Source organism: Nipponia nippon, unplaced genomic scaffold (assembly GCF_047370975.1).
Source record: "Nipponia nippon isolate SJK-2023a ecotype South Korea unplaced genomic scaffold, ASM4737097v1 scaffold_14, whole genome shotgun sequence".
In the NCBI taxonomy this organism is placed as follows: Eukaryota; Metazoa; Chordata; class Aves; order Pelecaniformes; family Threskiornithidae; genus Nipponia; species Nipponia nippon.
Genome location: NW_028262330.1, coordinates 1,948,666 through 1,973,328, shown reverse-complemented (window position 1 = coordinate 1,973,328; position 24,663 = coordinate 1,948,666). Strand labels below are relative to the sequence as shown.

General features: G+C 44.7%; 1 protein-coding gene across 9 annotated transcripts in view; it reads left to right on the top strand.

Moving 5' to 3' along the window:
- Positions 1-24,663, top strand: part of LLGL2 (LLGL scribble cell polarity complex component 2) — a 36,928-nt gene that overhangs the window by 3,151 nt on the left and 9,114 nt on the right. For 4 of the 9 annotated variants that reach the window (XM_087750607.1, XM_087750606.1, XM_087750602.1 and 1 more), the window contains exons 1-13: positions 5,404-5,422; positions 7,109-7,216; positions 13,548-13,645; positions 14,639-14,720; positions 15,976-16,091; positions 16,710-16,868; positions 17,662-17,824; positions 18,005-18,137; positions 18,921-18,975; positions 19,170-19,324; positions 22,704-22,921; positions 23,419-23,486; positions 24,495-24,648. In XM_087750607.1, the coding sequence (XP_087606733.1) occupies positions 5,420-5,422; positions 7,109-7,216; positions 13,548-13,645; positions 14,639-14,720; positions 15,976-16,091; positions 16,710-16,868; positions 17,662-17,824; positions 18,005-18,137; positions 18,921-18,975; positions 19,170-19,324; positions 22,704-22,921; positions 23,419-23,486; positions 24,495-24,648 (1,512 nt within the window). In that variant the 5' untranslated portion in view covers positions 5,404-5,419. Of the gene's footprint in view, positions 1-5,403; positions 5,423-7,108; positions 7,217-11,441; positions 11,607-13,547; positions 13,646-14,638; positions 14,721-15,975; positions 16,092-16,709; positions 16,869-17,661; positions 17,825-18,004; positions 18,138-18,920; positions 18,976-19,169; positions 19,325-22,703; positions 22,922-23,418; positions 23,487-24,494; positions 24,649-24,663 lie in introns of those variants that run through there. The other 5 variants (XM_087750604.1, XM_087750603.1, XM_087750608.1 and 2 more) reach the window with 2 other exon arrangements.

Below are 24,663 nucleotides of genomic sequence, written 5' to 3'. Positions count from 1 at the left end.
TCCGCGGGGTGCCCGGGCCCCTGCGTGCTCCGGGGTCCGGCTGCCGGCACCGGCCCGGCCGCATCGGGGCTGCCCGCACCCGGAGCCCCAGCGCGCCCTGGGACGCCGGCCTCGGCTCGCCCGTGAAACTTCAGGCAGCGGCGGGGGGGTGGGTTTGTTCGGGGGTTGGTTTGCCTGGTTTTGGGGTGTTTTGCGTGCCCGCTCCGGTGCGCTGCCTGCGCCCCAGCCGGAGCGGGCGGCCGGGGGGCGCCGCGCCCTTTCCATCCCGCGGTTTCCCGGCCGAGGTCGCGGCTCCGCCGCTCGCTCCAGCGCTTCCTGGCCTGGCGCTCGCCGCGGGCCCGGCCTCGCCGGGGGGCTGCTGGGAGCGGCCCCGGACCGGGGCTCCCCGGGGGCCGCGGCCCCCGCTCGGCTGCTGCCGGCCCCGCGGCTGCTGCGGCCGCCCCGGGCATATGTCCTGCCCAGCGATTGCGGGGGCTCCTTTGGGGCGCTCTGTTAGTTTCTTTTTTAGTTTGTTTGTTTGTTTTTCCTTCAAATCCCTGCCCACAGTAAATATGTTACTGTTTGTTTTTTCCTCCCCAAACTTGTAAGAGCCTGATGGGCGAGGGAGCACGTTACTTCTGTCCGACAGCGAGCAGGTGAAAAACAAGTTGTTTAGCCTCTGTCTCAGGCTGCGCTGCAGCCGTGGGGTGGGAACAGGCCGGGTACTGACATCTCCTCTCCCGGAGGTGAGGCTTAATCCTGGCTTTGGAGAAGGTTTTGCGTGTTGATGTTCATGGTGGTAATGGTGTAGAGTGGTTGAAGTAGGCTTCTGGGGCTGTGTTTCCGCAGTGTAGTGGCACAGAGCTTTGCGCTCATGTGGCGATAGGGACAGGGTAGGACAGCTGCCCTGAGATAATAAAAGCTGTCCGTTGTAACGTGTTACTCGGTGGGGAATGCTGCTCTTTGTAGTCACCTGAGAGCACTTCAGTCAACTGGAATAGCTGGCTTTACCAAGTCCCAGGGGAAGCTGTATGCCCAAAGCAGCTGCCTGGTGATTTTAGCTTTGATTTGGGAAGCTGGTGCTTCTGGCAAGCGGAATGCAAAGCGGTGGTACGTCCCAAGGCTTCTCTGTGCATCCTGGCACGTTCCTCGTAAAGGCAGCCTGGCCCACGGAGGGGACCAGGGTGATCTGCGTGCATGCCGAGCGGTCCCTAATCCTGCTCAGCCCTGCTTGCAGCCGCTTCAGGGGCTCCGTTTGCTTTAGGATGTTGAAAAGGGAGAAGAGTTCTCAAACATCTTCATAGGATGGTGCCGAGGAATGTCTTTTATTTGGTTTTGAACAAATTGCATCTGCTGTAACTACTGACCAAAGAAAATTATTGGAGGAGTTAAACCAGTTGAGAGTCCTGTATCTTGTAATGGCTTTTTGGTGCAGTAATGTGATTATTGCTGGGAATTGCCCCTGGAAGAGGTGTGGTTTTTTCTTGGCTGACATAGAGGCTTGAGAGATGTCAAAGAGTAAGAGGTTTTAAACGTATATAATATAATGCAGTTAGTGCATGGCAATAAAAGTATGCGATACGGCTAGTAGCCTGATCTTTCTTTAAAATAGTTTATCAAAGGAGGGACTGGTGATAGCTAAAAGTTTGATTTCTGTGCAGAAATTCCATGGAAACTCCAAGTCTGGTCTAAAAGTTTCTTCTAGCTAGATCTCTTTGTGTTGCTTTAAGCAGCAAATGCTTTCGTGGTTTACTCCGTTGACCCACGATGGCTGGTGTGAAATGCTGTTCCAGAGTGACCAGCCACTCTTCCATTTGAATCATTGCTTCTCCGTAGAAGCGCACAAAGAGTTTCGCATCATGTGCGATGATGCTGTTCAGTGCAAAGACTTTGTTCTGCTGTAGCGTTTTGAAACCTCATGTCGTCATGCTCCCATGACAAGGGGAACACCACAGGAGTCATAATGACACCCCAGGTTTGCACAATTAGTGAATTCATTGCAACTGGGCGGTCCCTGGTAACTCCAAGCGCAAAGCTGTGAAAGCACATGAACTTGTTTGATTTGTATGGTTGGTTGTCAACTTATTTTCCAAGAGTTCTTGGGGAATCTGTCTCTGATCTTTTAGTTCATATTTTCTGTGTTTTGGGAGGGCGGCCACCTGCACGTAGCGTTGGCACAGTCTGTTCGGTTGTTCGTTTAACTGTCAGTCTCTCCAGGTTCACCAAAATAACTCCTTTTTATGGGAGGATCTTTTGGTTTGCCTCTCTGCTAGTGCTTGGCTACTGCATGCAAGGTGCATCTGAACGCTCTCCTGTTCGTAAAACTGGGAGAGCGGGGGGCTGGCGGTTGATGGGTGGTTGTGTTGGGTAAGGGGGATCTCTGCATGGTCTCATCAAACGACGAGATTATTGTTGCTAGAGCATCTTCCCAGTCAAGCCTTATCCCGGGAAAAGGGGGTGGTATCTTACACTTCCAAGCTTTCCACGTACTGCAACTGCTCCTTCCCTTGCTCTAGCTGTTCTGCTTGGCTCGTGCTTTCTTCGTGAGTATTTGTCTTGGTGGTGTGTTACAGCCCAGCATGATTGTAGAGGTGAACTTTACAGTGACAGCCCAGTTAAAGAGCTAGGGGTTATTTCATCGATTTCAAGCTAAAAGTGTTCTTAAACTTGTAATTTTACAGTGAGTCATGTCTGAGGAGTCTGATGGCTCCTGTAATCAATAAACTTGATAAGACTAGTATTTAAATGATGCTTTGATGGTTTTTTGTAGTCGAGAGATCACTGGTGCTAAGGACTAGCTGCTGCTTGTGCAATTGATCCGGCCTCTGTTCTGTTGCTGCCGACGGGGTTGGTACAGGAACAAGGCAAACGTCTGGGTGCGGGAGGAAACCTAGTTCAGACAAGGCCATGGCGGTGACTGTTTGTTCCAGGAGCACTAACTGCTTGTAGTTCAAACAAAGCTTGCTGATAAGGCCTCTTTTATTTTAGCAGGGTTGATAAAGTATTATCAGATGCATAGGTAGAAGTTCTCCCTTTAAGGACCTGGGAGCAGGAAGGGGCGATGAGGAAGGAATGAAAAGGAGACCTAAAGCAAGGCAAGATTTAAGAGTTCTTGAGATACGTGATGGCATTTTGAAAAGAAAGCTGTTGGACCTTATCCCATGAAAACCTGTTCAAGCTGAGTAAAGGTTGCCTGGGAAGCACACAGATGGTACCTTGCTACTCTCCTATGTGAGTAGAATAAACTCGTTATGGGGATGTTTTTGTTGTGGCGTTAACTTGGGACCATATCCACACTTAATACTGTCTACGTAGTAAAAACTTCTGACCTGGGCTTCCTCATCTTGTAAGACTGGATTAACTTGTGTGATTGGGCCTTATAATGTTGGTTCTCTTACACTTTTGGCTGGAAATTCCACTGTCATGGGGGGACATAAGCAAAAATTGCAACAAATTTCTGCAAAGGGTAAATCCCCCCAGCTCGTGCCTAGTTGATGGAGGAAATCCAGAGTGTCTCGGCAAGCTGTGCGCAGGCATCGAGACGCATTGCTGCGGGCAAAAGCGATGAAGACAAAGCAAAGCGTGGAGCTCTGATGGGGTTGCTGACACACAGCAGTGAGGAACAATTAATGCTTCTCCTAGGAAGAAGCATTGGGCCTTCTACTGAATCTGGGTCCGTCGTGAGACGTGGCACGTGTGCTTGCTGTAAATCTCAGCATCTAAAATGAACAGAGCTGAGCAAGGGAGGCAGAATGAAATCTGGTTTTGATATTAACTGCTCCTTTGTCTGTGATTGGAAACAGGATCATCTTGCAACTCATGCTTTCGTTGCCTTTCTGTATGAATAGTGAAGAGCTTTTGTTTTGTGGCTGGATCTAATCGAATGAGGTGAAAAAGGGTACTTTATCATGTTTAGCTAAGCATTCAGCTAACGAAGGCTGAATGTACAGGGCACTCGGAGCTTTGCTGTCAGGTGTCCGTGGACGGAATATGAGCAAAATTGGGATTGACTCAGCCTTGGGCTGTCGTTGCCTACGAACAGCTGACCTCAATGCATCCTGGAAGAAGAGAATGTTGCACATAGTTTCTGGTAAAAGGCTCGTCTTTGAAAGCCTATAGAGTTGTTTTCCTGGAAAATAAGAACATTGGATACATGCAGACCTGGCGTGGCTTCAGAGGCTACTGGAGAATTCCTCTCTGGCTACTGGTAGCCACAACTGTTACCATATGGTTGTAAATGCTGACTGGCAGATAACTGCAGAGCACATGGGATTGGAGTTTTATGTAAGACACCGAAGGTGTGTGGGAGAGAAACTGGTCTGCTAATCTGTAAATGTGCATCTGGAAGATTATACAGATTGTAGAATCTTTTTGTTTTTCTGGAATTGGAAAAGGCACTTGCTTATTGTACTAAAAAGAAAATTCTTCTCATTGACAAGAGCCTTGTAAACTTGTAATAATAATTCTGCTTGGACAACCTGGGCTACAGTGGATGCCGTTCTCCTTGCTGTTCCTTCTTTGCCTGCGTTCAGAACAGCTTTTCCTCTCATCTCCCATTCCGTGACACTCGGGAATTCTTTGGTCAGGCGTGAAACCCTGATACAAGTCAGTGAGAGATGACTTTTGTAGCATGCCTTCTCCGATTGTAATGGACACATCAGCTTGCCCGAATGACGTTTCTTCAAGTGAGTTACTGCTTGATTCTGAACTACCGTGCTCCTTAGCCAGTTGAGCAAGTTGTTGTGGGCTGGAGTGTGAATGCTAGATCTCTTGCATAAGCAGGTTAAAACAGCACGCTTCTAGACGCAATTAATATTTCAGGATAAAACATTCTAGCAGGGCGTTAAATACGAAGCAGCGTCTTTCTCAAATCAAACCCACTCTTCTCCTTATCTTGCTTCTAACAGTGAGCTGGTCTCTGCTGTTACAGCTGAGGAGGTCTCTCTTCCAAAGGCGGGAGGATAATTAGTGGAGTTTCTCTGTGGGTTTACCTAGTTTAACAGGTCCCGGATATTGATTGACAGTGGGAAAGGGTGCGTCTCTTTGGCACTTTCCTTTCCTTGTCTGGCTAAGGGCAAACTGTGTGTTATACATGGGTGTGATATGCTCTCCTTGCATAGCACAGCAGCTTGTCACTGCTCTGTAGCTTTTGCTAACTTAGAGTAAATATAGCCTTGTGTAAATATGTCCCTCTTTCTCTCAGGAATGGCTGGTGAAAGAAGATTTATGATCTGATACAATTTTTGAAATTTCAGTTCAGGTACTTAAATCATTGTAGAAGGATATACTTCCCAAGTAAACTACGCTTTTATTCTTCCTCTCTTTTTTGAGGTCCCCTGCTAAATGTGTTCCTGTGCATATTCCTCATCCCTGCTTGTGCTGCTGGCACGGTTCGTGCTCACAGATGCCTGTAGCTGCCTGCTCAGAGCCACTTTTCTCCATGGTGAGTGGAGGTGCTGGTGATTCTAGGTGGGGACTAAGTGACTCAGGCTCTGGGTGCTGATGTGATCTTCTGGTCCTCTGAACCAGGACTGCGTCGCGTTCCTCTTAGCGAGCTCCGGACAGCACTGCGTAGGTGGCTGGAGATTTTGGAGTATGAGCAGGAAAGATAAAAGGGGATTAATGCAACAAAGAGGTCCAAGTTCTAACTCGAGGAGTTTCTAAAGGTACTTCCCAAAATAGGGCTATGGAGTATCCTGTTTATAATACCATTTCCTTTTGTTGGTCCTTCACAGCTGGTAAGGCTTGGCTAGAAACCGTTTGAAAAACAATTCAAGCTCGTCAGGAATGGCTGGCTGATCTAAGTCATTAACCAAAGGCTGTCGTTATTGCCAGGAGCGCTCTGCTACGCCCATCTGTACAGGTGGGCCATGAAAGCTCTCTTCCCTCAATGCCCAGCCAGCCCCGCAGTGTGAACGAGGGCCCAGGGCCCTCTGTTCACTTGACGGTCCCTCTCCAGGTCCCTCTCTTCCTCTTGCAACACCAGCCTTCTGCCCCTGCTCCCCACCTTGCCCTGTGTGTGTGTACACCTCTTCTGATGGTGGGTTACTATAGAATACCTATACTGATCCTTCATCGCACCTCAGAAGTTCTGGCCCCCACTCTGCATGTGTGTTGTGTACAGAGTAGCTGGTAAATTGCTATAATTTCTTGTCCAACAAATTAAATTAAAATACTGATTTGGAGTGTCCCAGTAGCTGCTTCATGAACAGCTGAGCTGCCTGTACACTGGAAACTGGAGCTTGTGAACAATGCTCAGGGCAGGCAGGAGGAATTATGCCGAGGTAAGTTGTCAGGATGCGATTCAAACCTTTGCTCTTGAGTTGGCAGAGCTTTACTTGCCCCTTAGCACCTCTGCAGAGGGGAGATGTGACAAAGAATCTCTTGAGCTGTACGGAACGTGAGGCTGTAGCCTGGTATCCTCAGTGTGATCGCTAGGTTGCAAGTCAGGTCTCATTTGTCCTGCTTGGATCCTCCTGGTACTGAGAGAGGCACGGGGCAGTGAGATGTACTGAAAGGCTTGTGCCTCTGGCTGCACACTGAACTGCAGGTGCAAGATCTCCTTCCCCTACCCCCGCCTCCAACAGGGAGTTAGGCTTGATATTTTACCAAAGCAAGTTAATAATTAATGCGGCTACCCTGCAGGCAGCACGGCGCCCTTTCTGCCGTACCCATGGAGCGAGCTGAAAATGTGATTCTTTCTCTTCTTAGCTCAATAGCTGGAGGGTTACCTGGGGTGAAAACTGATACTGGTCATTGATGCCTGGGAGTTAGCCTTTACACGGGGTTTGTCTGAATGTTTATGCGAATGCTGCAGTTTTGCTTGCCGCCTCTTTGGATAAGGTTGACCGAAGTGATCACAAAATGGCCAAGCCTAAAAACTTTTCTAAAATCCTCTTGGCTTATCTGTACTGGTTTACTCCAGCAATGTGAAAATGGTATTGTGCAAGTCCTGCACCAGAGGTGCCGCTCTGTGGTGGTATCAGGTTTTGGTTACTCGATAGCGATGTTGTCTCGTTCTGCTCTGGCTGATTTGTGTTATCTGCTAAACCAAAATCTATAACCTACTTCTGCCTGCTTCTCTTCTCCGGCTCCTTTTGTTTATATGGCTTTGCTTTTTTTTTGTTAGGATTTTTGGTGCCAAGATACTACAGCGAGGAAAATGAGAAGGTTCTTGAGACCCGGACACGATCCAGTGAGAGAGAGGCTTAAACGCGACCTTTTCCAGTTTAACAAGGTACAGTGCTTCCCTCAAACTCCAAGGCGCGTGTGTGAGGCAAACCTATCCCGAGCCACTGCACGGTGTAAAGGGAAGGAAAAACTACTTGAGTGTAGGCGGAAAAGTTAAATTTAGGAGAGGCGGTTTGTTCTCTTTTTCAATTCTGTCCTTTTTCCCCCAACGTGCCTGACTAGTTTTCTTTAAGCTCACAAGCGCGCTCTCAATTCTGGCTTTCCTTTTTTAAGAAAAAGGATATTGTCACGCTGTCGAGTGGCACTTGCTGAAAGAAGAGATCTTCGCAGCAGCTTTTATATAGTCGGAGTGTTCTGTAGTTTGTCCTGCTCTGTGCTGTGACTACTTCTGTTATAGATAATCTTTGCAATACTACTGTGAAAGTAAATATTTTTCTAAAGATACACAACAAGACACAGCTTATGATGCAACTGAAGTCAGAGTACTTTGTCTGTGATTATACTTTGGGTTTATAAGTATACCTCTGTTTTTAAATGTGAATTTAAAAGTCTGCGGTAGAAATGTGGCAGCACCTAGGGAGCACAGTGGCCATTAATAATGAACTTGCTATTATCTCAGTCTAAATCTGTATCTAGTTTTTTTTCTTCCCTCTGTGAAGAGGAACCGGCAATGGCTGTGCTACCTATCGAACACGCTGGGCATTTGCTTTTGAGCTTTGGCCAGGAACATAGTGCTTTCATCTCTGGAAATGCCTAGTATTAATTCATTGCTAGGCTAATGACTACTTACAAACACCTTCACTGGGTATCAGAAATGTATTTGTACATTTTTGTACTTCCAAGGTTTAAATGGAATTTTGCTGAAAAGTGTAATCGATAAATGAAGTCAGCCTAGGAAATAACCTCCTTGATTCATTAAAATTCTAGTGTAGATATATACTTGAAGTGGAACTTTGGATATTTGAGATGAATGATTTAATGTAATTTGGCACTAACCACACCATTTCCATCCGTACCTCCCTCCCATTGGGGAGACAAAAGGAACTCAAGAGTGCTTCAGGCCTGTTTTCTGCTCGCTACCATGAGGAAGTGCCAGTGCAGGTGCAGTAAAAACCTCAGTAGATGAAGACCAGAATTGAGGTGCTTGCATTTAGCTGAATGCAATGTCAGCTTCCGAAGACATCCCAGGGATGGCTCAGAATTGCTTATAAGCATATAAAATTGTACATATCTTGGAAAAACCTTTCCTATTTCAGGGATGTCTCTTCCTTGAATATGCCTTTCTCTTATGAGAATGTTTGGCCAAACTTTTCCTGCCAGAGACAGACTAATTTGGATGATGCAAAACAGGGTTGAAAGAACCAGCTTTTGCAGCAGAGGGAAACTTCCAAATGTATTAGAAGTTGGCATCAGGAGTTGTGACTCCATTTGATTTAGTCCTGGAGGTAAATATTGCATCTTGTTTCTAGGGAGGCAACTACTTTGGACACTTCCTAATGGTTTATTCTCATTAACAACTTGGTAATTAAAGGCCTTGCAAAATGCATTTGCACTTTTAAGCCGCAGTAACTTGTTCTTTTCTAACAAGAATCGGAAAGGGAATGAACATTATACCATTACATTATACCAGACTCTTTTACATTATACTTTTTTCTTGCATAAAGTGGTTTTTTCCCCCCCCCCAAGTCTTGTGTGTGCCATTTCAGTATTTCCAGAGACACTGGATCATTTGATACAATAAACCTCTAGTCACAGCTAGGTAGACTGAGAAGATCTGGGAAAGTCAGACCTTAATTCTGACCTGTTGAAGGTTGTGGCTTCAAGGAGCCAAGAAACATAGTACTTTCTGTGCCAAGACTGGCCCTGTCTAATGTGCTAGTAAAGCAAGCACCTTAGTGCTGGTAAGCAAGTTTTTAAACACTTGTTATTTGAGGTCTTTGAAACACTTCTGGTTAAGAACCTGCTTGGGAAATATTTTGTGGGACCATGCTGATCAGAGAAATCGCATGGTGTATTTGCACCTCTTCGGTGTGTGATGCTGGCAGTGACTACATCGAAGGTCCATACCTTAAAAGTGCTGGGGATTCCTGGCCTCATTTTATTGTTTACACTGAAGTTGAATATGAATGCATGATGCAACACAAGTTTAGGGTTAATATGGTGGAATGTATTTGGCCACGCTGACCTAGGAATGGACTTCAATTAAAAAAGTCTTTTTAATAGGTGGTGGTGGATTTTTTTTGTTTGTTTACTCCCTCAAGTATAAATAGGTTGTGATCTTTTTACTGTTTCCCTCTTGCATTTCTGTTCCAGGTAAGAGGTGGTCCAGATGGTTTTAAAGGGCTGATTGACCACTGGACTGGCTCTTCAAACTGTCCTCAGACTTGGGTTTGTTTTAAAAAACACCTTCCTGAATTCTGCTCGTCACTTAGCTTTGCATATCTGTTTCTCTGTATGAGTAAGAACTTCCCATACTTGTGTGTACCTGTTGCAAGAATCTGTTTTTAGCTCAGTGGATAGACTGAAGGATAAGGTATGTGGACTTGGCAGTTTACTACTTTAAGTTTATCCTGCTTTTGGAAGTAGTATTTGGATGCCTTTGGCTCAGTCCAAGCCCTGCAGAACAAACGTGTTCAGGCTGGCATTGTCAGACTAGCTGATGGGTAACACACAGGTGAACCAGCCTGTCTTACAGCTGAATGTTACCAAACTGGGAACATTGCATTTAATTTATGGCTTTGTGTTTTTTTTCCCCCTCTTTTCAGTCTTCCTAACCCTTTGCTAATGGGTGTGATGGATAGCTTACCCTAAATCTGAATTAGTGTCTATGCAAAGTAGATTTAAGACATACAGGCTTCATTGTTTCTTCAAAAGACACATTAACAAAGGTACAGGGTTTGTATTACCTGTGGCTGGGTTTGTCTCTGCTTTGTCATAAAAGAATCTGAGAGGAGAAGTGGAGAGAAATGAAAGGACGACGACAGCCCTGAATTTCATCTGCGCAGCTTTAGTGTGGGCTGGGAACAACTGTTAAGTTTGGCCGCATTTCTCCTGCAGTAAACATGACTGACATGAAGCATTTCTGTTAGTTAATGCTCCTGACATCAGGCTTACTTTTACTGGGTCTGACAAATCTGTGGTCTGAGGAAAATGAAAACGAAAGCTCCTACCTTTCCTCAAAGAAACAAAGGCCCTTTTGAGAAGGAGGGCACATTGTGGGCACTCCAGTTTCTTATTTCAGCCCTGCTGAAAGGCTCCATTGTAACCTCTCCTGCCTGCTGCCTCGCTCCCCCTCGCTGGGTTTACCTGCTGAGCAGGTGAAAGGATGGGCTGGGGAACGCTGGCCGGGAGAGGGGAGGAAAGGAGGCCAGCCAAAAAGCTGATGATGTGATTGAACAGCTGGGTGTCAATAAGTGCAGGAAAAAGATCTGGTACAGTGAATGTGAATGCCTGGCCCTGGTGGTGTCAAATACAGCCAAAAAGCGCCCTGATGCCTTTCTTGCCTGGCAAGTGAATGACGTAGGAGGGAGTTATCTTCATTACGTCTTACGGGCATCTCGGTTGAAGATTCCAAGCTTTCAGAAGCCATTAGTACATCTTCTGTACTGCATAAGCAGCTGTGTAACACCCTGTGGTGGTTACTGATACTCTTCTTGTGTTTCTGCGTGTGGTACTATTTTCTGCAGTGGCCTTCTATTATTAACAGTTTACTCCTGGATGTAAAAGTTACTGTAGCTTTTGCAAGTTTGTCTATGGGATGGGGGGGATACTTAACATTTTCTATTGAAGGAAAATCTGGAGAAAAAAATTACCCTCCTATTATTATTACTGAATGGTACACACTCAGTTATGCAGCTGATAGGTCTCATGCTTGAGAATTAAAACTTTTATTGACTTGTCTAATGTGTTTACAAATTAACACATCAAAGGCAAGATATAATTAGGCCAATATTAAGGCTGGTATTGACAGCTTCCTAACAGGCGGTACGGTATTGTATGAGTCATGGTTTTCTATTATGAAAATTTTGGCTAAAGCCGTATCTTTTGGGCTGGAAGAAATCTCAGAATAAACACAGTTTCTAATTGATGTTTCATTGAAAATGGCACCTGGTTGTGCTGATGACATGATAGCACAGCGACTGTACCCTACCGAGTTCCTCGCTCCGTTTTGGGGGAGAGTGGAATGGTGTCTGTTGCCCATGCTACACCTGATTCAATTCAATGTCTGATTTCTTGTTAAGATAACATGTCACCTTGAATCTTCTTCCCAGAATTGTATACCATAGCTTCATACTCCCGCAACTTTGACACACTCCCACACTTCCCACAACTAGGAAGCTTTTCTGTGTTGTCTCAGTAGCTGTCATGGTACAGAGAAATTCCTCTCTGCCTGTGCTGGAGGAGAAAACTGCCCTGTTTCAATTCTGAGTCCATAGGTAAGTTCCTAATTCCATACCGCCTCCTCTAGGAAGTTTTATATGGGTAGCTAAGCAAAGGCTGGTTAACTGCAACTTCAAGGGTGACATTACAAAGATTGCTGTCTCAAAATTTGTTTTTAATAATACAAACTTAACACTTAATTTACCTTCTTAGAATATAAATAAGTAAGGCTGGAGACTAAGTTATAAAGGGAAATAAACTCAGTGGTCTTGGAGCCAGTAGTACTAATCTTAATTTACTACATATAAAAGGTTAACAATTAGTAACTACTCCTTTGCCCAGTCTTATGAGTTGGCAAGCAGAAAATTGGGAAATGCTCCAGTATTTCCAATTTTATTCTTCTAAAATGGCTCCTATTCCCCTAATAGGACCTCAGACTGGGGTAGCTGATGATTTAGAGGAAGGAGGTCTATTTTTACAATTTATGAATTGTGATCAAATGGCTAAAACTGAAGCCATCTGGCAGCCTGTGGAGTCAGTCATATCCTCCTATGCCTGCGTCTTTTGAGCAGGAACAGTACAAGGGCAGTAAACTGCTTTGTAGCAGCTGGGAGCACCTCAGGCTAAGGGCATGACCACAGAAATGAAACTGGCTGTATTCGGTTCTCCTGCAAGGGATTAAGTTGGGAAATCACTATGCAGGAAATAAAGTCCAGGTGTTACTTTTGGGTTGAACAAACCATAAAGCCAAGTGATGTAGCTCTGTCTCAAAGACATGATGGAGAAGAGGATGGGAGTGAGGTACGAGCATTTACTTCTGTAGATGGAGGGTTCTCTGCCTTTTTTTTTTTTTTTTTTTTTAATCATGAGTGCTCCTCAGGCTGTTTTGTAACAAATTCCTATTCTGTAGCTGACCAGCTTGCCTTGGAAGAACATATTTTCCAGAAGCTGGGACTGTAAGGATAACAGTGTTTTCCAGGAGGTAGCCCCATTAATCTCTGGGCACACACATCCCTCTTTACATGGCTACGTGTTGTTGAGCACTCATGCGTGCTTGTTTTGTCTAACCAATGATAATGGCTGGACATCAGCACGTCTGAAAACTGGACTGAGCTATTTTACAAGCAGCTTGGTCACATCCTCTATGGCAGAATGTTATTCCGTAGTGTGTAAATGCATTGGCCATGCAAAGTGTGGTGTGTCCAACGTGCTCCAGATCTTCCTCTTGGTGCAGTATGAGTTGTACTTTAGGGAATCCACTAGTGGCAAGCAACATACAGCTCCCTGTGATAGTGACTGACATTGTTTGATTACCAAATGGCTTTGAATTAGTCTGAGGTGGCCTAGCAGGCTCCTGCTCTCGTTAAATTCCAGCCTTCCTTGTGCTACCTCTGGAAAATGGATATCAGTTACGTTAGTTTTCCTGCCTGCCCCATAGGAAATCTGTTCAGTTTTCTTGATGAGCACTGATGTTCACTCAATAGTTCTTCATAGCTTTGCACCATTTCTTGATGACAGTCGACAAGAGGAGGTCCCGAAGGCTGACCTGTGTGGAATTTGGCAGATAAAGCTGACCTTACAACATGCAGTATTTGTGTCAGACTTTGCAATTGTGCTGAGCCGTTGGTTTACAGAAGTAAAGTTGATGTGGAGTGATGGGGTGTATTGTGGTGACTGAGTAAGCTGTGCTTATGCAGAGTTATTTATAATCTTAACACAAAGAGCTGCTTGGGTTACTGTTTTCAGAACATTTCTCTTTCATTTCTGTTACACTTCTGCATATCCTGGCTGCGGAGCCAGGGGTTCTTGGAATAGATTCGTCCTTAGGCTGTTGTTCAGCAAATCTAACCCATGTTTGAACACTTTTCAACAGAAAAAGCTGCCATTAAGTGCTGTATTTCAGACTGCCATGCCGTATTTAACTTCTGGTTTTTATCTGTGTACAGCAATGCCCATGAAACATACTGTTGATCGTGATTTTTCTTTCTCTCTACCAGACTGTGGAACATGGATTTCCTCATCAACCCAGCGCACTGGGCTATAGCCCATTTCTCCGCCTTATGGCCATTGGAACGCGATCGGGAGCCATCAAACTGTATTCTTTTGAACAGCTCTGGCTAGATTTCTCTGACCACATCAGAATGTGCAACTTTGAAGACACTGTAAAAAGTTAGACTAAGTTTAAACTTCCAAGCAAGGGTTACTGGAACATTGGAACAGTTCGCCTAGGTTTGAAGTGATTTCGGTCTGATCAGAATGGGATTATCTTGCCAAGAGCTGAACTGTAGCTCAAACAGGAGCTGAGCTGATGGAGATTTTAGACAAGACTCTTTGCTTTTGCTATGCAGAAGGTCAGACTAGATCTGGCCTAAGTTTAGCAATCCTTCATGCTGTGACTTCCAGGGTTGTTTAAATATTTGAGGCAGGGTTCCTTTTTTTTTTTTTTAAAGCAATTCTATTTCAAAGGTTAAAAGTGAAGTCAGACATGCGTTCAGCTTCCCGAGCTTTTGACCATCCAGACATTAAAGACCTAAACATTGAAGGTGGTGACTTTTTTTTTAGCTAATGCTGTCCGATTTTTGTGTATACGCCAGGCACTGAGGTGATTCCCATGGCGCAGTACCAGCTAGGCAAGCTGTAAAACAGGCATATCACTCAGCCCAGAAAGGAAAAGTTGGTGCTCTCTCTGCCTGCTTAATCATTCATTCCTGGTGTTGTTTGTGTTCAGAGGCTGGACTCCACATGCGGGCGGTAGCCATCTGTCTCTAGGTTACAAATTAGTTAAGCAGGATTGCAGTGTCTGGGAAACCACTAAACATCTCTGAGAAAAAACAGGGTCCAGGCTCCTCTTCTGCATCTGCTCAAAGGATGAAGTAAAATTCCATGTTCTCCTGTGGTGTGCGTAACCTGCCGCAAGCGTATAAAATCAAAAAGTAGATTTGCATTGGTTCTCTTCAGTCCCGTTCACTAGCAGTAAAACATGGTTTCAAACTAATCTCTTTTCATCTTGCTTGCTAGCAAGCTTCTTATCAATTAATTGTAGCTCTGGGTCGTCTTAAATACTGTAGATCCTCAACAAACTCTTCAGATATGGTGCTCCTGGGGTGGAGTTCATGGGTTTACATGAAGAAAACAATACTGTGATGCAGATTCACTTTATACCTGATCAGGTAAGTGTATTTTCAGTACCTCTGTGACTTATGTAGACCTCTGTTAAACAGGTGTTGAGTTTGTTCCAGGCAACTGGGCTCCTATTACCAAGTATATTCAAGTGCTGCTTGGTTGGGAATGCTTATCCCAGTGTATTTTGTGCTCTCAGCAGCACTTGTTGCTGTGGAGATGCTCAGTAAAACTTAAGAGTAGCTCTGTTGTTCATAACTGTTAGTCATTTATCTCAAGCAACATATTGGGAATGGTAATAAGGCCGGAATAGTTCAGGCAATCCGCTGCAGAAGCCAGAACTTCCTTTTCCTTTTGCAGCCCCTGTCCTTTCAGTAGGACTGGGCGGCCCTTCTTCTGCAGAACAGATAGAGCAGTAGCTGCTGCTGAACTGATTTAATTATTTTTGGGAGTTCAAAGCAGTACTGCTAACCTTGCCTGCTGTTAAGCTTGTTGCCTTTGTGTTTTGGGGTATTGAATCTTGCTCCTGGGGATTGCTGAACAGTTATTGCCACAAACTAAAAATAGGAAGGCAGAATTTCCCAAACATCTGGTGGCTGTCTAACCGCTTTCCCTTCCCTTGACTGGCAGACTGGTGTCTTGGCCACATACTTTGTTGCCTGATGCCCCCAGTATAGCACGAGTGGCCCCTTTATGAGGGATGTAATTCCTGAGGCGGTTTTGGGTGTCTGTTTGCTTAACTAATGGTATAAGCTGAAACTCCCGTGGGGAGTGTTGCACCAGGTGTGGCTTCGGCAGGTAAAATGCTTCAATTTGAACATACAGCCAGCAGGGCTGGGCTCATAAAAGGACTCTGACACAACCCTCCAGAATGAGGTTGAACACGAAGAATGCAAGGAGTGTGGTGTAGTAGACTGTATCAGCCCCACCCAAAGCTGGGGTGTGTTGCGGTAAACCATGCTGAGCGAGAAGGTGGTGAGCGAGCAGCCTGCAGCTGCCTGGCTGAGCTTTGCAGCACAGGCTGACCTTTTTCAAGAGCCTAAATCCTTGTCATCCCCCTCAGTGATAACCTGTGCCTTTGTCCTATGTAAGAGGGTTTTCAGCCTTTAGGCTGCTTCTTGTCTCTCCCCTTGCTGTTAGCTAAGAGCGTTGCTGCAGTATATACCCACCGCTATAAGGAACTGTGGCTGGCTCCTCAGTCCTGTTTTAGCAGATAATTATGAACAGCAGCAACTTTATTGCTAGATTTACCGTGTTATATTTAATGTTGTGGTTCTGAAAAAAGCATGTTGTGTGGTTTTGTAGTGCCAGCTGGTGACATTGCTAGATGATAACAGCTTGCATCTCTGGAGCCTGAAGCAGCACAGTGGAGCATCTGAGCTGCGGGAGGAGCACCGCTTCACGTTGAAAGGGCCACCTGGGTAATCCGCAAGAGTGTTTTTGAGCTAATTTGGGGATAAGCAAGCAAGTAAGAAAATTCTGCGGTTGTTCTAGCTAGTGCTTGTCCTGTTCTTACAGACTCTCACTCCTGGGAGTCCATGAAAGGGGCATCCATGGAAACCAAGGGGACTTGGCTAGGGCCTGGGAGACCATCTTTTAAGAGTGTTGTACCAAGTAAAGGGTGACATCTTTATTTAATATTGTGCATCCACTTCTGTGTGTACAGGAGCTGTAAATCTTAAGGCTAAGTAAATCTAAGCATCCCTTAAGTCAGAGTTTAAAATACTGCTATGGTTTTAGTTTCACTTGATCTTGGCAGTTTTGGGTGAGCTATTTTTAGCTCTTTTGGGGTCACTTAACAAGAGAGGCTTCTGTAAAAAGGCATCTGGGTCTTTGTTCACGTGCTTGTCAAAAGGCTTTTGACATAATTTATCTTAAAGCTAGTGGTTTTCCTCTTTCAGAAAAATAATGCCTGTCTCAAAATCTCTGCCTATAAAAGAAATGACACTTGTAAATATCCCTGTTGAGCTGTTACTTCTCTCAAGTTCAGTAACGATGGGGGTCTTGCATGCAGTTGATGAGTCTCTTTGCACCCGCAGGTCTCCACCGAGTGCCACGCAGATAACGGCTGTCCTTCCCCATTCCTCACGGGAAGTCCTCTATCTTGGCACAGAGAGTGGCAACATCTTTGTAGTGGAGCTTCCATCATTCAGAGTGCTAGAGGACAGGACCATAACCTCCGAGGCTGTGCTGCAGCGGTGAGTGCGCAAACAGGCACTGTTGGGTAGAGGTGGAATCCCATTAGCAGACATATCCTTTGTTAAAATGTCACCCTAGATTATGTATTGGGCCCTCACGGTTGTGTTAAGCATTGTCCAAATCTGCATGACTCCTGTGAAAGTAACTTTTGGTCCTGGGATGTGTTAAGTAACAGTTTCTGTCCTGAGCAACCCAGTACTGTCACTGCGGAGGCACAGCACATAGGCAAAACTCTTCAGGAAACACTTGGAGGAAATCTGCAAGCCTTGTGCCCTGTCCCTTGTGTTTACTTTTGCAAAAAATGTTATGCTTAGCTGTAATTACCCCTTTATTTTTTTGACCATTGGCAGAACTTCTGATGCTGCTTTGCCCAAATGAGGATTTTTGTCACTCCAGAGATTCAAGTGCTGCTGAAAACTGTCCTACTTCGTGGCGTTGTCGCTTCCTACTGGCATTTCCATGTTACCTTTATTCTGTAAGGGTCACAAGAGAACAGGGCGGGTGATTCAGCTTGTCTGTACACCCCTGGGATCCAGTCCTGGAATTCACTGTAAACCTTGGGTTTTCCCTGAAGAGAAGAGACTGGATGCGTGTTCATGTGGCAGGCCTGGTGTGACGTCTTGCATAAGACTTTTCTGCTGCTTGAAGGATTTGTGAAAAGATTGTACTTATTCTCGTCTGTTTGAACTTCTTGTTGCTTGATTTCGCATTCTTATACCTTAACTGTTATTACAGTCATATTGGGTTGTACCTGGAATAAACTTCTCTTGGTTTTCTCTTCTGCTTCTGTAGGGTACCGGAAGATTACTGTAACAGGCGATCATGTGAATTGGTGGAAGCCCTTCGGGAGCATCCTAAGAACCCTGACCAGATCCTGATTGGATACAGCAGGGGCTTGATTGTCCTCTGGGATCTGCAGAACAACAAAGCGACACACCATTTCCTGGGCAGCCAGGTACTGAGTCAATCCAAAGTCAGTTCAGCAGGGGAGGAAGGGCTCTCCCCTCTCAGACCACTCGGAAGAGAAGTGGGTGCGGGGGGAGTCTGACAAAGCTTCTTTTTAAGTAAGAGTGCACTGGTTTTGTGGGGGTTAACGGCTCTCTGGAGAACAGTTATTGTGTGTCTTCCTCTTCAGCAACTGGAGAACCTCTACTGGCAGAGGGACGGCAGCAAATTCATTAGTTGTCACTATGATGGAAGTTACACCCAGTGGCCAGTATCCAGTGACAACAGGCAGCCTGAGCCTCTGGAAAACCTTGTGCCTTATGGTCAGTAAGTGAGGTTTCATTGTTGCATATTCGTCTAAACGCAAACTCATTTTGAGCTTGTGTGGGATGTTTAAGTCGTGTTCTCCCCAGTGTTTAATCCTAATGGCAAAATGCAGACCTGCCTTTTGAATGGGTTGTGAGCCTAGACTAAGGGATTTCAGTCCAGTTTTTTTCCTGGATTTTGAACTCTTTTACAATCTTGAGGTCTGTCCTGAACATGGAGAGCAAATGTGTTGAAGTGTCCCTTATGAAGAAGGGTGTTGGTGATTCAGCTCTTTGTTTTAGTTCAAGTCTCCTGTTCAGCAGGAGTTGCTTGGATCTTCTGTAATTAATAGTGAGCTAAGTCTACTTTTTGTTGACCTGAGCAGTGATGAAATGATGCCTCTGATTTGCTGAAACCCATCAAATGGGGTTGACCTCATCTTTCAAGCATATAGAAGCTTCTAAAGCTCTATCACCTTTACGTTAGTTTCAGGAATGCCTGTGTTTTTAACAATCCTTTCTAGTTAATCAGCTTCTACAGCAGCACTTCCACTCCCTGTTAGCCATCAGCAACGTGGTTCAAAACTTCCCGAGTCTAAGTCTTGTTTTGCTGAGGAGTACTGTGGTCAGTGTGTCCCTGAAGACTTGTGATGTGGCTTGGTCTGGGGAGGTGGTGGTGGTGCCTACTAATTCAGGTGGCTCCCCTTGACTTGGAGGCTGAGGTGACCTAGGTGAAGCAGAATAAGGAACTTCTTAACGTAGAGATGCATTGAATTATGGCAAATAACTCTGTTCTCTTAGGTCCTTTTCCTTGCAAGGCCATCTCCAAGATCTACTGGCAGACAACAAAAAATGGGTAAGTTTGTGGTGGATCCCTTCGCTCTCACCTGTTTAAAGGCATTTAAAGGGTGCAGTGCGCAATACCATAAGAGCCCTTTAGAATGACATTATAGGAATTTTTTGTTAAAGTTTGACTTGCCTCATGTCTCTGAAATTTTTGCTTACTCCTCACTTCAGCATACATCACTCTAACTCTGTCTTTCTCTTAAGGCTTCCTTACATTATATTCCAAGGAGGGATGCCCCGGGCTAGCTATGGTGACCGGCACAGTATCTCTGTTGTCCATGGCAGTGAGCAAACAGCCTTCGACTTCACGTCACGGGTGATAGACTTCTTTATAATCTTCAGTTCAGAGCCTACTGCAGGTATGTGATGAAGGGGCATTACTGAGGAATTAGAATAGCTGTGTACGCATGTGGAAATCTGCCTGGTATAAATAGCATATGACGTGATAAGGAGGTCAGTTGTTCGGGGGTTTTCTGAGACTTTAACAGAGAATCATGGAATCATTTAGGTTGGAAGAGACCCTTAAGATTGAGTCCAACCGTAAAAGAGATTTGCCATTTAAAAGTGAAGTGTAAGATATGTATAAAGAATGGGCTGGTTACAAATGCCATACATTCCTCAAAAAATTAAGCTATTCCATTAATGAGAAAAGATCTCTTAGGCTCATGTCTGTGTAAGCTGGACACTGGACATAACCAGGTCGTGAAATGAGGATCTGAATACTGCTGTTTGGAAATAGCACTTCAAAGGAGGCAATAATTAAAAGCAGAATTTACTCCCACTGAGACACTGTTTCTTGTAATTACTACCTGGATTTATGACTCGGGCTCTGGCTAATAAATCAGCAAAGGGTGACGTAGAACCAAGGGTCAGCATATAGAGAACTTAATTGACTTACTGCTGGTGAGCATGAATGTAAACAGTTCTAAAACTGAATAGCACTCATTCCACGACTTGCTTAGAGCTTGTCAGATTCTTGCTTCTCTTGAAGAGCTGCTTTGCCCTTACTTCCACAGTAGCTGTAATATTCTTTCTTTTCATGGAATTGCAAAGGATTTTCCCCAAGAACTGTTTGCCTAATGCTGGTGTAGTTCTTGCTTCTGGTTAACTTGAAGTAACTGAGTATAAAATGCTATTTCAGGCTCCACAGATGTGCAGTATTGGCAGCTGGGTCAGACCAAATTGCAGAAGTCTAGATGCTTTTTAGGGGCTTGTAGCCAAATCTTCTGTTACTGAATCTTCTCAGGCTTTCTAGTTTCTGGTTTGCCTAGTAGACTGGTTTCCAAACCTATTTGTCTTGTGTCCTGCCCGTGGTGGTGGTGACAGCTCCCAGCCACACACTGTGCAGGCGTGGGCATTCAAATACGTAGATGCAGGTTGGCTCCCTCTGGCCTATTGTGCACAGCAGACCACAGACCCAGGGGAGGACCGTCTGGGGAAGGCGGCGTTTGGATTCCCCCCGCCTCTCTCCCCGGACCTTAACAGACCCTCTCAAGTCACTGAAAAACCAGTAAAGAAATAGGCAGAATGTAACTGAGATGAAGTGCCTGTATGTGTTTGTTATTACAGATTTTCCCTACACAACCCTGCCTTTTATAAGCGTCTTCCAAATGTGCAGAACCTATAGGTCTAAACCTTCAACCTTAACAATGCCATTAAACCTGAAGTACTGTTTAGCTTTTATGATTAAGGAACCTAGACCTTTTTACTTTCCGTGAAGTTGTCAGAGCTGACAATCTAGATGATGGAACAAAAGTCTTAAACTCAGATTTCTTTCATCTTTAGGTAAGAGATCGACTACTTAAAGTTCAATTCCTGGATATGATTAGAAGTCCTTTAGGGTGAAGGAACTGAACTTAACAGGCTCTGTATTTATACTTCCCAAGGATTGAATTATCTGGTTAACACAACTTCTAGTGGGTACAGACAGGAGCTGCTACAGGAAGCTGCAGCAGTTGCACTTAGATGAGGAAGTTTTTTTACAATAAAATGAGGTTTCTGTGGTTGACAAGATTCCTTGTGGCTGATTGCCTAAGCTTAGTGGATGTACGTAGCTTGCCTTGTTTGCCCTTAAGCAGTCTTCCCTGCAATGGCAATACGAAGGTATTAATTGTATACCAAAGCCACTTAATTTAATAAGCCCAAAGCTTATGCATTGCAGCGTGGTGGTAGCTGGTGACTTTCCACTACCCTGAATATGCTGTGGAAACAAGTTTTCAAAGGCTAGCCCTTCCTGTTTTCTTTTTTTTAAATTAGCAGGTGGATGAGTGTATGGCAGTCATGACAAATTCTAGTATGCTTGCTGCTTCAGCAACTTAAAATAGATTCTTGCTATAAACAATGAGCTCAGATGTGTGCCTTTGCAGGGAAAAAAATTATTATTCAAACAGAGTATATTTGGTTAATGCTGGCAGCAGCAGTCAGAGTGCAGGGCTGATCGTGCATAATGTAGTACAGGTACGATGTTATTTGTTCTATTTGGAAGTCCTGTAGGCGACCGCAAATGGCGGCACATAAGAAAGCAAAGTAAAACGGAATAGAAAACATTTTTTCATTAAGAAACTGAACTGATTAGTGGTGTGTTATGGCTGTGGCTGGTCAGAGATGAAACTTGGGGTGTCTGACTAGGGTGGTGCCAAGTACTAATTACTTGAAGTTGATTTTGCTGAGTGAACGGTGTTGGTATGTGCTTGCTTATAGACGTGCTTTCTTGCAAGTATATTCCAGGTAATCAAACAGCTAAAGCAGGGAACTAAAAGCACAGGTTAGCAGGGAAGGTCAGTGCAAAGCTGCTAGCTTGCTGATGGCTCACTGTTTACCACCCCCCGCCATGGGACACATTACAGCCATGCATTTGCTTAGATTTCTGTAGCGGTGTTAATTGTTACTGGTGTGAACTGATTTGTGGTTCTGGCTTTCCCCACCAGTTGCTATTGTGGCTGTCTCCTGAACGTTACTGCAACAATGTCCTTGTAGACTAAATTTTTTTCACTTTTTAATTCTAGTTACAGTGAAAACTCTTAAATTCTTGATTGTGTCAGGTGTCATCTGTAAAGTTACATTAACAGATTTCTTGTGTTTGTAATCTTGTCTAATATACGTATGAACATATATTAGATGATGTACACGCTCTTTAAAAAAGAAAGTCCAGAGGATGTGTCAGCACATCCTCTGAGAAGCAGGGAAAATGAAAAGTAAGAGAGCTGAGCTGTAAATACTTGTCAGTTCAAGCAGAGAAGCATTCTGCAGAACCCAAGGTGTTACTGTGTTTAAGCAGCTTAGCCTAGACGGACTGTGGTCCTCACCCAGTACTAAATGGGTCACCGCTGGGGTGTACGCAAGGCTGTCCACCCCATGCTGGTAATGAGCTGGAGGTAAAGTCCTTTGAGTTCTGGCTGTTCCAATGGTGAATATGAACTTGTGTTATTTAGCCAGGTATGTTGTTAACAATTTTTTTTTTTTTAATTCTGCAATGGAATCTATAAAAAGTTACTCTGACAGTCCCAGGAGCGGTGTAAAGAAACATGAATTTGCAGTAAATCTGTCAGTATCTTGAAATTTCTTCATATTAGTGCCTCAGTAGGCCCAGTTAACACAGAAGCATTTAGAGGTTTTGCCAACAAAAATGTTTGTGTAGAGCTCTGTGATAACAGTTTTCAAATAAGCCTGACAGGAAGCTTGTTCCTGTTAACCTTGGATGGTCATTTTTGTCAGCGTCAGTGAATCTTGTTTCTGCAGAGTTTGATGACCCTTCTGCTATGGTGGTGCTGGCAGAAGAAGAGCTGGTAGTTATAGACTTGAAAACGGCAGGCTGGCCAGCAGTCCATCCTCCATACCTGGCTTCTCTCCATTGCTCAGCCATCACCTGCTCACACCACGTCTCCAACATCCCACTGAAACTGTGGGAGAGGATTATCAGTGCTGGGAGCAAGCAGAACATTCACTACTCAAATATGGTACGGCAGCTTTAAATGTACATGTGTTCCCATGCGTTTAAGAGCAGCATGACTGCTCAGAACGTGGGTGGTCTGTGCTGCTGGCTGTGTGCAGGGATGAGTCCCAGCAGACGTTGTCCTGCCTCTTAACAGGGTCGAGAAAGGCTTTTTCCCAGAGCACCACCAAGACAGTTACTCACGCGGGGGGATTAAAATGTGGTATTTTTTTCAGGCTTTGACAAGCTAGAAGGAAAGTCTGAGTGTTCCCAGCTGTCTGGTAAAAAACTTCTCATTTAGAAGCATGAAGCTTTCGGCACAGCTTTTTGAGGAAATGTGTAGAATATCTTCTCAAAAGCACAGCTGGTGTCAGAACAGGAACATCTAATCCAAACAAAAGCTAACAGCATGGACTGTTTCACTGCCACTCGCACTGAAGTTCATGCTCTCCTGCTGACTGCATATTCTCTTTGCACTGTCACTGCCTAGGAAGTCACAGTCTTCCCTTAATGTATTTGTAGCCGTGGCCGATCGATGGTGGCACCAACATAGCTCCAGATCCTCCGCAGAGGGACTTGCTTCTAACAGGGTATGTACTTAACTGATAACCATCAAGGAGCCCTTTCCAGTTCCTGTGCTTCCTTGTGAACTAACTGCGGCTTTCCTGTGAGATGAAGGTCTGCCCCTCTTGTAGGGAGAAGGCTGCAACTTTACAATACAGCTTCTCAAAGCTGGGCTGCTAGCTTTGTAAAGCTAACTGATTCTGCTGCTTCTGAGCACACAGGTCGTGATGTCCACAGATAGATAACCTATAACGCTGGCTTATGTGTAGCTCTCAGTGTTATCTGTTCCCCCCACAAACATCAGTGTAGAAGTGCAGGCAGTAATCCGGACTGGCTCAAAGGGAGCAATGTAAAAGTGGAGCTTAATCTTGCAGGTTTTGAAGCGTTTTTCCCCCTACCTTACGCTGTTCTGAATCTCAAAAAAGAGGTTAGCTTGGACTCCTGTCTGCTTTGATCAGCATGAACAGATCTAGTTAAGTGGTGGAAGTAGCTAGCAAGAGATTGTCTCATCGCATAAAAATGTATCATTTTCTTTTCAAAGCACTTTTAAGAATTTCAGTGGGCTGTTCTTCAGACTTCATTCTTATTGCAGCAAGTTGTTAGAAGTCCTTACCCTTACGTTGGAAGAATGTGGCCAATTTTCACCTGGAGAACTAAGATTAAAGCTTGATTTCTTTCCCTCCCTCCCACTAATAGTATTTTTGTCAGGATGAGTTGTTCCTTCTATATGCTATGCTTTTTTTTCCTTTTCAGTGCTTTTTGGAGAAATCTTAAATTGTACACTGGTGTCAGATCATTGAGAACAAACTGGATTAAAAAAACCCCAACCTAAAACAAAACCAAAACCCACAAAAAACCCAACAAAAAACCCCCAGAAATCTTTCTCCTGAAGCTCTAAGTTGCGACAGCTCAGGGCTTTGTAAACAGCGTGGTTTAGTCTTTGGTTGTGTTTTTCCCCTCTGTTTTATCATCCTCATCGGGGTGATTTGCTGTTCTCCTGTATGATGTGTGTTTCTGCAACCCTCCCCATACAGGCATGAAGATGGCACTGTGCGGTTTTGGGACGCATCTGGTGTCTGCTTACATCTCCTTTATAAGCTAAGCACAGTGAGAGTGTTTCTCACAGATGCTGATCCCAATGACAATATGAACACCCTGGGTGAGGACGAATGGCCTCCACTTCGCAAGGTAAGATAGCTACTG